At 39.9% G+C, this 13434-nt stretch overlaps 1 protein-coding gene across 1 annotated transcript in view; it reads left to right on the top strand.

Moving 5' to 3' along the window:
* Positions 1 to 2163: 2163 nt before the first annotated feature.
* LOC116259652 (uncharacterized) overlaps positions 2164 to 13434 on the top strand; it is a 32745-nt gene continuing 21474 nt past the window's right edge. The window contains exons 1-2 of the mRNA XM_031637513.2: positions 2164 to 2573; positions 4764 to 5411. Coding sequence (XP_031493373.1) covers positions 2418 to 2573; positions 4764 to 5411 — 804 coding nt within the window. The 5' untranslated portion in view covers positions 2164 to 2417. The remainder of the gene's footprint in view (positions 2574 to 4763; positions 5412 to 13434) is intronic.

Raw genomic sequence — 13434 nt, 5'->3', positions numbered from 1 at the left:
ACTGCATTACTAGTTTGGGAGTTATGGACTGATCATGAACAGGTACTAGTAGTGAGTGGTAGGCTGTTATGAAGAAATCCTCCAATTTCCGTAAGTCGTATCAGCCATCACATATAGCTGGTCGTCTCTGCTGCTGTCACCACACCCTTCAAGCGAAAGCTCAATTTCCCTCCTCAATGCATCAAAAACTCGATAGGCGTCCTTTACTAGCTCAGATTGGCCCCCTTTACTAGCTCAGATTGGCCCCCTTTACTAGCTCAGATTGTTTACTCAGTAGTATGCTAAATAGCAAAACCTTTTGTTGCCTAAACTAATTTTTCACCAAATGCCCGAACTTAGGTTGTCGATTTTGAAAACAGCAGACAGAAGCATGCTGGAAGAAAGCCATTGAAAGAATATACAAAACAGTAATATCTACAAAGGAAACAATAGACAAGCTGTGCTACTGATTTCAAGTTTATCATGCTTTCCTATGAAGAAGTTCAGGTTCGGTCGATGCACACAGGAAAAGAGAGCCACTTCTTTCAAAATAAATCATTCATGCTTTCAAAACTACCATGCTTTCATATCATGCTCAGTTGTTTGTCTTCATAATGCTCTGTTGTAGGTATCCTCTTCCATGGATTAGTAACCTTGTCCAAGAATCAAACAATAGGCAAGCTATGCTACTGACATCAAATTTATCAAGCAAGCCATTCCATTTATTGTGAACAGAGATAGATGATGAAAGAGAAAGAGAGGCGGAAAGAACCTGGTGAAGTCTACTTCACTGCCGAGAATATCCAGGCATCAGCAAGAGCAGAGAGACAGCGACAGCAAGAGAGAAAGACAGAAAAATAAGGCATCAACAACAGCAAGAGAGAAAGGGAGACAGCGACAGCAAGAGAGAAAAACAGAGAACAAATTTTTGGGCGTTTCTGAAAGGGACACAGCGAGAGCAGGAGAGAAACCTCTGGCGATGGCGATGGCGATGGCGATGGCGAATGGTGGCGACGGCGAACGATGGCGATGGCGAACGGTGGCGACGGTGGGAGCTCTGGCCCGCACGACTACTGCGTCCCTCTTCCCTGCCGGTGAGAAATGGACAAGACGGTGAGGGAGGAGGAATGTTCGACTGCGAGGGAGGAGGAGACAGTGAGGGAGGAGGAGTGCTCCACTGCGAGGGAGGAGGAGACGATGAGGAGAAAATGGTCGAAAGAGGGGAAAAAAAGTCCGGAATTTCACCCGATCTGTGCGGAGGGACTTTTTCACGGGTGAAATTTCACCCGATCACATATGTAATTTCGGGTGAAATTTCACCCGATCACATATGTAATTTCGGGTGAAATTTCACACTCTGTTTGATACGGTGTGAGACGGGCGAGTGAAATTTCACCCGCCCGTACACATTTTACCCACTCCACCAATTTTATTCCAGTCATTAAACGGGTCCTTATAGTTAGAAATTGATTAGTGGTGCTTTTATGTGCGAGCATTAGTGGTGCTTTCACGTGCGAGCGATTAGTTGCCTTGACATGGTTGAATTTTTTTTTCAGAGTTTGGCAATTCTGAGTATATGTATATGCTGACCTTTCATGGACTTAGTGCTTCTTGGACTTGTGGAGTTTGGAGGGCCTACATGTTCTAGGTAGCCTCCGATTTATTGTCGTTCTATTTCGTCTTTCCTTTAACATTGTTTATTTAGTGCGAGAGCGTGAAAATTTACAACTGCGTGTAATCACAGTAATGTGCGTCTAAGTACAACATTCCTGTGGTTATGGTGTTGCTCACGATGAACCACCCTTTGCACTGTCTCATCGGCGATTAACGTGGGGAAAGTGAACTTCAGAACAGATCCGATGGGGCCATTTCACAAAAATGAAAGATCAATCATTGATGAGAATCTCGGTCCTCTATCCAGTCGTAGACAAAGATTTTAATGGAACGGCCCTTAATGGTATTTTCATCAGTTAAATTGTTTTATTTCCTTTTTATTTTTTACGCAGCTAAACATTCTTGTTTTTATATTTTTTTCCTTTTTTTTTATCCAAATAGACTTTTATAATAGTTTCTTTTTTTTCATTTCTTTTTTTTTCATCAGTTTTCCCAACCTTTTCTTCTCTTTTTCTTCCATCTATTAAAATCCTTTCATTTTCATTTATTCATCTAAACATGGTTTAAACGTTACACTTCAACACCGCCTCATGTTTGACAGCAAGCACAAAAACTACATCGCCCCAAAGTTTTCCGAGAGAACCGACGCCTTTTCGCTTTGATCAATTCCTCGGACTCCGCCGACGTTAGACGAATCTGAGAGTCACAATTCATGCGTCGAGTGAAGTTGGGTATTGTGGTTCGCGTCATCATTCCATAAAAGGGCCAAAGAGGGGCCTTCCAACTTTTGAAGAAGCGAGCGCGCGGGAGAGAGCGAAAAAGAGATGGGTGGATCGAATGCGGGAAAGTGGCTGGAGAAGGCTTTGATTCGTCTCTGCAATCAAGTGGACAACGAGTTTTCCCTGGAAGACGACGTCATCGCGGGGGTCGTCTCCTACTGCGAGTTGGCCACCCCGAAGGACGCCAGGGAATACCTTAACGTAATAGCCCTCTTTCTTACTCCTACTTTTGGTGTTGATTTTTTCTTTCTTTTTATTTTTTAATTCATAAATTTCTTCCTTGCCTCTTGGTTTCGTTCTTTTCTTGTCCGAGGTGGGTATCCTAAGTCAAGCAATATCAGCAATCCTGAAATGTTCGAAATACCCTTAATGTATTAATGTTAGCAAATCCTCTAAAAAAGCAACAATCACAGAAAATAGTAAAACCAGAAAAATACAGAAAAACCTTGTTTCATTGTGCTGGTCGTCATTGTTGAGATTGGGGCGGTGTCTGATTGGGTATTTTCGTTTTGTTCCTGCAACTTCCTTTCTTCTTACTAGCTTCAAATCTTTAGCCGTGGACTCTTCGTTTCTCAATGAGAGGTTTTCCAATTTCTTAGGCGAACTTACGGTAATAAAACTCCATAATTCCAATTTCTTGAGTTGTAAAGGCAGATTTCTCTTTATTCATAAGTCAAGATTTCCTTGGACGTTTTGTATGGATCAATTCCAGCCCCATAAAAATTTTCTCTGCAAGAGGTAATGGTTGACACGAAGGTTGCTTTTACCAGATTCATCCAAAATCTTGAGCTACATCTTGAATGAAAAGAGGTCAAAGTTTAGCAGTTTACGTTAACTTTTTTTTTCTTTTTTTTTTGTCTCGAGAGGTGTTGGGAGCAATTCCAAATGACTGTTCAGTAATAGATTTATAAAATAAATGCGTTCAGGCTTACTCTTGGATATTGCAGACTAGAATTTTGTATCTCAAATGTGAATTTCAGCCATTGACACTATGTGGTGTTCAAGTTTTAAATGTCGAGGTTTGTCTCAGCTATTATTTGGCAAAGTTCTTTGCCTGGGAAAATCTTGCAATTTTTTGAGAAAGAGAAAATCCTAAAGATTAAGTAAAAATAAAATAAATGAAAAACTAATAAATAAACATAAAAAAATTAAGATGAAATCATAAAAATAATGTTTTAGTAATGATAGAAATGAAGATAAATAATTTAGCTTAACTTTTATACTTTAAAGCAAAAGTAACATAAAATAGCATAAGGAAGCTTGATAAAAATGTGAAGAAAGACATTAAATTTATTTTTCATTTTTTTTAAAAAGGGTCGTTTTCCATTTTTTTTGTTTTAATCATTTGTAACATAAATATTGGCTCTTTTTCCAAAAAGACGCGATATTTGTGATAATGATTTCAGCTTCAAAGGAATGGTTTCATATTTATTCTTGAAATTTATGTAAAGTAAGAGGCATAACTGATCAATTGACAATTGGGGCTTGTGAAGTGTCGGACAAGTTTCAAATGCAACAAATGTGAGTGGCTTGGAACTTGAAAGTTGTGTTCTTGCGATTTTCCTATTGTGCTTTCTTGCTTTGCTTGCTTTTGAAGATTTGTGCACAAAGTTCTTACAATATGATATGCCCTTGAGGGATATTACCAAACATGCTAGTGTGCAACTTGTTATGCATAGAGTCCTTGCTACTAGTATGTTTCATTGGCATGGATGTGAGGAAACTTTTTGGAGAATGTGAGGAAACTTTTTGGAGAGATAAGAGGACAAGGGAGGAATAGATGAGCAGATTGACGGTGTGATGGTAGGAAATCAAAGTTCAAGGGTTATTCCAACAAGTTTTTTTACCTAAAAGGATGGGCATATTAGCACAAATTATTGGTACAATACTAAAAATAGAGAGAAATCTCGTAGTACTAAATTTTCATTAAATTCAGAAAAGCCATAAGTAACAAAGATTATTAGTGATGCGAAGAGTTTATCTTAGTTACAATATCAGGAATGAATTTAAAACAAGATGCTCTAGGCATGCGTTACGATAATTCTTCCGTGACAACTCATGTTACAGGTGATGTTGGGTAATTCCTTGAACTTGGTTCCTTTTAATTATTAATGTCCGTCAAATGTTGTTATCAATGTGTTGACTATTGACAAGGATCATCACAGTGAAGATTTCAAAACCTTAAAGATATTAAGTATTAACCAGCTTGTGCATTTACATTCTATGGTGGATTGGGTTTAGTCTTTCGGTTGAACAACATTTCAGTTAGATAAACTCTCTAGCTGAAGGAACACCAATGCATTGCAATTTTTATGCAAAGTGGGGCGTGGAAGAGGCACGAGTCCTTTCGTTTATTTTAAACAGCTACCTTTCTCCTGTTTAATTCTGCAGAATATTGTTGGTCAAGAGATAGTTCAACCTTTAGTAGAGGAGTACATGCAAAGAAGAGGTTGTGTGAATTCCAGCACTGAGACCGGTCATATCTTGAAGCCTAACCTGCAGACCTATATCAAGCCTCCTGCTGATGAAGGTCTGACTATTGGAGTGAGAAAGCAGACCAGAAAACCCAAAGATGAAGTTAATATCAGTAAACAGGAAGGAATAAGTGATCCCAAGCCAACAGATGCTCAAAGCATCCAGAGGAATGCAATTAATGTTTCCAAAAAGAAGAAATCCGGTAAATTGGTTTCACTTGCAGATGCTGCTAAGGGGTCTATTGTATTTCAACGAGGAAAGCCATGCTCATGTCAAGCTCGTAGACACAAGCTTGTTAGCAACTGTTTGTCTTGTGGCAAGATTGTATGTGAGCAAGAAGGTGAAGGACCATGCAGTTTTTGTGCTGCACTTGTTCTTCGAGAAGGGAGCACCTATGCTGGTCTGGATCAAACTGCAGTTCCTCTTTCTGAAGCAGAAGCAGCAGCAGAAGCTTTCAGGAAAAGGCTTGTCGATTATGACAGGAATTCTGCTCTACGTACAACAGTGATTGATGACCAGAGTGACTATTATGAAGTAGAGGGAAGTAAATGGTTATCAGCTGAGGTACTTCATCACTTTTTCATGTGCTCTGCTAATAGAGTATTTGTCCATGGTGTGGATGGTTAAAAGATAAACAAAAAAATTTGGACATAAATCATAATTATCAGGATATTGTGTTCTCATTGGTCCTAACCTCATTTCTTGGACCAATTGATAACAAAAAAAAAAAAAACACTTTTTGGATTTCGTACAAAAGCATAAATGTTGATCCATGTCTGCTGCCACAGTAGAAGTGACTTGACTTAGACATTTATTGCTTGAGTTGCAGGAACCAATTTCCATATATTTTCTTTTATGTGATGCAATTATCTGATGCAATTCAAATTTCACTCATTTGGATTCCTCATAGTAAAACTAAATATATTGAGATTGATCAGAATTAAAGATTACAGATAAGGAGATTGAACCTCATTTTTTTTCATTCAAATAATCAGGTTGCTGATTTGTTTGCAAAGGGATCCACAAAAACAGGTTTTGGTTTCTGAAGGACATAGTCCATGGTTCAGAACCATGCACAGCTTGAGGGAGAACATTAAGCCATGCATGTTTATATGTTATGTTATTATATTGAATTTGAATCTGGACACATCAATCCATATCAAATGTTGTTTTGTCATTTTGTAAATGTCCCATGTATTTTCTTTTATGTGATGCAATCATGCAAGTGTTGGATGCAATTCAAATTTCACTCATTTGGATTCCTCCATAGTAAAACTAAATATATTGAAATTGATCGACATTATATCAGACGAAAGATTACAGTTAAGGAGACTGAACCTCATTTTTTTCATTCAAATAATCAGGTTGCTGATTTGTTCACAAAGGGATTCACGAAAACAGGTTTTGGTTTCCGAAGGACATAGTCCATGGTTCAAAACCATGCACAACTTGAGGGAGAATGTTAAGGCATGCATGTTTATATGTTATGTTGGTACATTGAATTGAATCTGGACACATACCATATCCATATCAAATCTTGTTTTGTCATTTTGTAAATGCCCTATGTATTTTCTTTTATGTGATGCAATTGTCGGATGCAGTTCAAATTTCACTGATTTGCATTTCTCATAGTAAAAATAAATATATTGAGATTGATCAGTAGTATATCAGACAAAAGATTACAGATAAGGAGATTGAACCTCATTTTTTTTTTCATTCAAATAATCAGGTTGCTGATTTGTTCACAAAAGGATTCACGAAAACAAATTTTGGTTTCTGAAAGACATAGTCCATGCTTCAGAACCATGCACAACTTGAGGGGAGAATGTTAAGGCGTGCATGTTTTTATGTTATGTTATATTGAATTTGAATCTGGAGACATACTGATAGTGAATGGGTCTGGTGGACAGACCCAATAATTGCTTGCAAATAGGGTCGAATCCTTATGGAGGGAATCTATCGCATGTCTTGAGTGACTTTGACCCTTTGGGAGGGAGGAACCCTACTTGGGGTTAGGGTTTAGGACTTTAGGGTGTGTTGTGTTGGTTGGTTCCTTAGGTATCTGTTGCTATCAACTGGTATCAGAGAGAGCGTTCGCCGATTCAGTCATAAATCAGCCAGGTGTCACAGTTGAAGATCATCTATGGGCTGCTTCAGCTATCAGACAAAGTATCTAATGGCTATTTGCTACTGCTGTATGGCATGCCTAGTCCTGAATTTTGGAGCCCTAATCAGCCTAAGGAATACGACGCTACATCTACAACCTTGCGAGTTTTGGGATATGGCTGCGGTGGCAATTCTTCCTCTTCTTGGGCAAAGAGCGTTATCAGAGGTTGTGCCCTCCAGAGGGAGTCACTATATGGCCAAGCTGCTGGCACAGAGATGAGCCCTTACCAATGGAGTTGGCTGAAGAGTTTCGAAGGTTGGACTATGGAAATTGGTGGTTTGGTGTAGTTCTCGGAAGTGTTGGAAGTCGACTGCAGTTCCCTGGACCTTGTTGAACCCAAGAAAACCTTCCACCACTACTTGAGATTGGTATGGTAGATCAGCGCATCAGCGACCTAATGTCTGAAGTTAAAGAGGCCTTCTGCCTATTCGATGTTGGGGAGGATGGTTATATTAGGAATCAAGATCAGGAGCAATACCCAAGAGAGGCAGCACCACAAGACTTGATCAACGGGGCCAGTGCCAATGGGAAAGAGAACTCCTATGCCTTCGACAAGGAGCACGATGGCTTCTCCTTTGCTGCTGAGTGGTACCTTGTGTTGACCTACCTTGGGAAGGAACTCACTAACAAAGAGCCAAACAAAGAAAACAATGGCATCTTTGAAATCAGTATCAAAAACAAGGCTTGATGAATCCAATCAAGCAAAGAAGCATCAACATGAAGAGAAAGGGAGTGAGGGGTTTTACAACAATCTAAGGGACGAGTTACTGTTTATCTGAGCGATGCATCCTTAAAACTAAAAGGATATTGCAGTTGCGCCAGATATTCGATGACATATTTTTTAGGAGTTGTTGTAATCAGAGAGAGAGAAGTTTTTGTTATTGATCACGTAACCCTAATCTCAGATTAGTAGAGATTAGGGTGTCGACTACATATTTACAATTTTAGTTCACTAAAATATAGGAAAACAATAAGTAGTCCCTTTGTCCACTTTCTAATATTTTAGAATGACTCAAATTGACTTTAGAAAACTTTAACACTCCCCCTCAAGCTGGAGCATAGATATCAATCATGCTCAACTTGTTACATTCTCTCAAGAAATCTCTAATGGGAAGAGCCTTAGTAAACATATCAGTTGTTTGATCTTCAGAGGAAACATGAATCGTGCTAATGACTCCTTGTACCAAGTCTCGAACATAATGACAATTCACTTCAATGTGTTTCGTCCTCTCATGAAAGACAAAGTTATTTGCAATGTAGGTAGCTGCTTTGTTATCACAGTACATCTTCATTGGAAGTTTCTTTGAAATTTTTAATGCTAGAAGCATTGATTTGACCCATGACATTTCAGCCGCCGTTTGAGCCATCCCTCTATATTCAGACTCTGTACTCGATCTAGCAACCACATTTTGTTTCTTGCTCTTCCAAGAAATAAGATTCCCGCCAATAAAGACGCAAAAACCTATAGTAGATCTCCTGTCATTTACTGACCCTGCATAATCAGCATCACTATATGCTTTTATGTCTACACATTCTCCTTTTTTGAACCATAACCCCTTTCCTAGGGCTGATTTCAAGTATTTTATCACCATTAAAGCAGCCTCCCAATGAACTTTCCGAGGTTTCTCCATGAATTGATTAAGCTTATTTACAACAAAGCTAATGTCTGGACGAGTGATGGTCAAATATAAAAGTTTTCCTATCAGAGATCTGTAAGAACGAGAGTCAAAAGTCTCTGATTCATCATCGTGCATATGAATTCGATGATTCATAAGAAGTGTAGCAGGTTTGGCTCTCAGTAACCTTATTTCCTACAGAAGATTAAGAACATGTTTCCTTTGAGACATCACAACCCTTTACTACTACGAGCCACTTCAATACCAAGTAAATAACGAAGTTGACCAAGATCTTTTGTGACAAAGCATTTCTGTAGAAACTCTTTTGTCTGAACTATCTCTTGAGTACTTTCTCCAGTGAGGTCAATATCATCAACATATACAATCAATATCACTATACCAGAAGTCCCTCGCTTGATAAACAACGAGTGATCAAGCTGGGATCTTCGAAATCCACATTTAGAGACAACCTCACTTAGCTTATGGAACCATGCATGGGGACTTTGTTTAAGTCCATAGATAGCATTTTTGAGTTTTTATACTTTGGAACACTCCTCCTATCGTTCAAAACCAGGTGGTTGTTGCATATAGACTGTTTCAGAGAGATCACCATATAGAAATGCATTTTTCACATCAAGCTGAAAAAGAGGCCAATCCTACTGAACTGCGAGAGAAATAATTAGGCAAATAGTACCTAACCGTGCCACAGGCGAAAACGTCTCGAAGAAGTCCACCCCATAAGTCTGTGTATACCCTTTAGCAACAAGATGAGCTTTGAATCGCTCTACGGACCCATCAGAATGATATTTGATGGTGAATACTCATTTGGAGTCAACAACATCACAATTCATCGGTGGGTCCACCAAGTCTCAAGTCTCCCTAAAAAGAAGAGCATCAATTTCTTCCTGTATAACAGGCTTCCATCGTGAATCTAATAAGGCTTGGTGGTGAGAGGTTGGAATAGTGTGACTAGTCATAGCTCGATCAAACTGCACCAAACTTGTACTCAAATGGTCCATAGAGATAGAGTTAGAAATTGGATGCCTTGTGCACTGTTGCTGGCCCTTGCGAATAGCAATAGATAGATCATCTGCAGAATAGTCATCATTTCTTCCTGAGTAAGTCTTATCATTGGAACTTACCTCATGAGAAGATTCTGGTGGGTGGTTTGGAGAGGGACCTTGACGCCGAGTATAGACTATTGGAGGATCAAGGAAACGATCACCTGACAGTGGTTGAGAGGACCCAACTGACTCTAGTAAAATCATCAACCAGAACTAGGTAATACCAAAAACGTGAATGAAAGGAAACTCGACTTGGACCCCAAACATCAACATGGAGAAGATCAAATGGACTTTGACTCGATGGACTCTGATTCGAAGGGAAACTACTATGTGTATGCTTGCCTAACTTGCATGCATCACATAAAAAAGACTTTGATGCAGAAATATCTGGCAAAATGTGACGAAGCTTGGACACAGAGGGATGACCCAGTCTGAGATGCCACTGCAAAGGAGAAGACTTCGATGTGAAAGAGGATGCAACAACATCTACATGGACAAAAAGGAAATAGAGCCCCTCGTGTTCATGGCCGCCACCAATCATCTTCCCAGTTTATAAGTCTTGAAAAGAACATGAATGAGGATAAAAAAAATAACTCTACATTGTAAATCTCTAGCCAATTGCTTAACAAATGACAGGTTAACAGAAAAGCGAGGAGCATATAGTATATGTGTAATGGTGCCCAAAAGTGTGAGGTAGATATCACCATTGCCCAGAATAGGGGACAACTTGCCATCAGTCAATCTGGCATGCTATGGTGTAGTGAACTTGGTAAATGATAAAAACATCTGTGGTTGATTACAACAATGCCTGGATCCTCCCGAGTCAATTATCCATATCATACCTGGGTCACTGGTAGGGGCACCAACAAAGAAAGCTGAATCTATTGCAGCAGTGCTGGTCGAGGCGGGGGTAGACCTCTGAGCTATAACCATATCATATTCCTCCTTGCTCAAGTTGAGAGCATGATGAAGGTTGGGAAAAACAGGTAGGAGACTCAACCAGAGAAGCTGTAGCCTGTGAGGAAGTTGCATTAGATGAAGAAAACCCTTTTCCTGCATTTCTCCTCCCTCCACCACGTCCTGGTGGACCAGCAAAACGTAGATGGGGATGCTTGTCCCAACATCGGTCCTCTAAATGTCCTAGTTTACCACAATAGGAGCACTGAAATTCGCCGCGTCCTGCACCACGCCCCCTAGTTCCAATAAAAAAACTATGGCCACGTCCTCCTGACATCACAAGTGCAGAGACTGGTGTGTCATGCGTAGGCTGAGTAAGAGTGGCTGCAAGACGACTCAGCCTATTATAAGTATCTGCTAGGTCTGGAAGATCACTGCCTGTGAGAATTTGAGACTTAGATACATAGCAGTGCTTGCAAGGTGGGCGAAGAGCTTTTAGCCTTTCATATGCAGTAGTCAATGTAGCAAAATATTGTGACAGATCTTGATCTCTTTGCCATATGTTACAAAGCTCTTCTTCAGTTTTTCCAATTGTAAAATTTTAATAACATTAGTGGCATGAGAATACGTCTTCTTCAAGAAAGACCACATATCTTTAGCTTTGGTGTAGTATGCAATTGTTGGAGCTATGCGAGACTCTATACTGTTCATAATCCATGTCATTACAGTGTCATTATCTTCCTCCCACGCAGCATATTTCCTTTTTTCTCAAGAGGTTCATCTTTTTCAATAATATGCTTCTTTCTATAACCAGCCATAGACATCATAAATATCCTCGACCAGATTTCATAATTAGAACAATCAAGTTTGATTGTGGTTCCATACGAAAAGGAGTTACCAGCCATTTTGTATTCATTAGAACTTTCTGATCTACTACCATCAGCCATAGTAGGAAGCAAAAAAAAACTGAGACATTAGTAAGGATGCAACAGTCAAACACCACAGAGAAATATATCTCTATTATCTTCAAAGAATCATACAAATATCACATGCTAGGTAACAAAAAAAAAAGTGTAATCGCAGAAACTGCCCACGTCTGAAAAGCATAACAGAGAGTAAAAGATAGGTTACAGAATTTTAGTCGACTGCAATGGATTTCCAGTTTCAGAAATAAATCTGATGCTTTCAGCCGACTGCTTACACCTTCAGATGATTGACATTGCTGCTGATTTCTGCTGCCTTCTGCCGATTGTTTACTCCTTTAGAAAAAAAACAAATCTGATCTGCTATTATCAGTCTCCTCCTGCACTGTCGGCAGAACACAGTCCACGTTTCCCTTTTTTATTTTTTATTTTTTTTAAAAACAAAAGGACTTCACGATCATCACGTTTTACACATCATAAAAAAAATCTCCATACGATCTGCTGTTCCTCATACTAGACAACAGCCACTAGATCCACTTAAGGATCTGATCACGCCTTCCACATAGGCGTGATCAGTCCTTCTCTACGCAGCACACCAAACTTTATTTCTTTACCGCCTCTCTGTTGGTGGGTAAGAAGAAATAAAGATGGCGATGAGAAGAGGAAAGAGAAAGAAGTCGCCAGAGGAAGAAGTCGCCGGAGAAGGAGTTCGCCGGAAAACTTACTTGGCTGTCGCCGCCGGTGGTGGCTCTGATACCATGTTGTAATCAAAGAGAGGGAGAAGTTTCTGTTATTGATCACATAACCCTAATCTTAGATTAAAAGAGATTAGGGTGTTGACTACATATTTACAATCAGTCCACTAAAATATAAGAAAACAGTAAGTAGTCCCTTTGTCCACTTTCTAATATTCCAAAAGACTCAAATTGACTCTAGAAAACTTTAACAAGAGTCAAGGGAAGGCATCTTCACGATTAGAAGGGGTGAATGATAAGAGATGGTTCTGATATTATCCATTGGTTACACATCTCTTCTTTCTATAAGTCTCATAGGTTCTAGTATGAAGAATGCATTTGATATTATTGTGGTAGTATGTCAATATCTTAAGATGTTACGATAGGCTGACTCACTGATTTGGGTATTCGGCATGCTCGAAGCAGTTGGTAAAATGGAAAGGTTGCTGAGGAGCTGCAGTCGAATGATCATGCAACAGAATTTGGGGAAAAGACTTGTTCAAATGGGCGCGTGAGATATGGGGAGGAGGCCTTGAAAGACTGGGAGTATGGGTTAGGAGAGCATGTCCTAGACCTCCTTACACTCAACTATATGAGAATGGATAGATTTATAAGGGCCTTCAACCAGAAGCCAGTTCTTGCACACCACGGACCAAAGTTTAGTTTGACCATATTTGCAAGGGTTAATGGAGATTCTCGTCTGCAATTAAGGGATCATACGTGCAAGGACTCCATCCCCAGCTTTACCTAATTTCGACAATTCCCTGTTCAGTGTCTACTGGTGCACTGGTCTCTTGCCTTGAAGAAGCTTTCAACCATGGGTGGTATCAAAAGATGGGATGCCAGTATGGCCAATTCAAGGAGGAATGACAGAGCAGATAACGATCATGTGCAGCACATGACATTCACGTCAAAGGGGCTAAGAAGCCAAGGGACATGGGCAGCAAATCGTTGGGAAGCAACTCAACTTAGGGCAGCATTTAGGGTAAGCTATGTCACACGGGTACTCCTCTTAAGGAGGAGTACCCGCACGGTACGGGTACGGTACCGGTATGCCTGTGGGTGCGCCTCTAGTGCGGTCAACGTGGTATCTGGTACGGTCAACGTACCCGGGTTCAATTTCGTCCAATTTCAGACTCGGTCAACTTTGACCGAGTCCATAGTTGTCCATTTTTTATTTTGATGC

The sequence above is a fragment of the Nymphaea colorata genome, chromosome 8 (assembly GCF_008831285.2).
Source record: "Nymphaea colorata isolate Beijing-Zhang1983 chromosome 8, ASM883128v2, whole genome shotgun sequence".
NCBI classification, from domain to species: domain Eukaryota; kingdom Viridiplantae; phylum Streptophyta; class Magnoliopsida; order Nymphaeales; family Nymphaeaceae; genus Nymphaea; species Nymphaea colorata.
The sequence above is the reverse complement of the archived record's forward strand: the minus strand, read 5'-3'. Positions and strand labels throughout refer to the sequence as shown.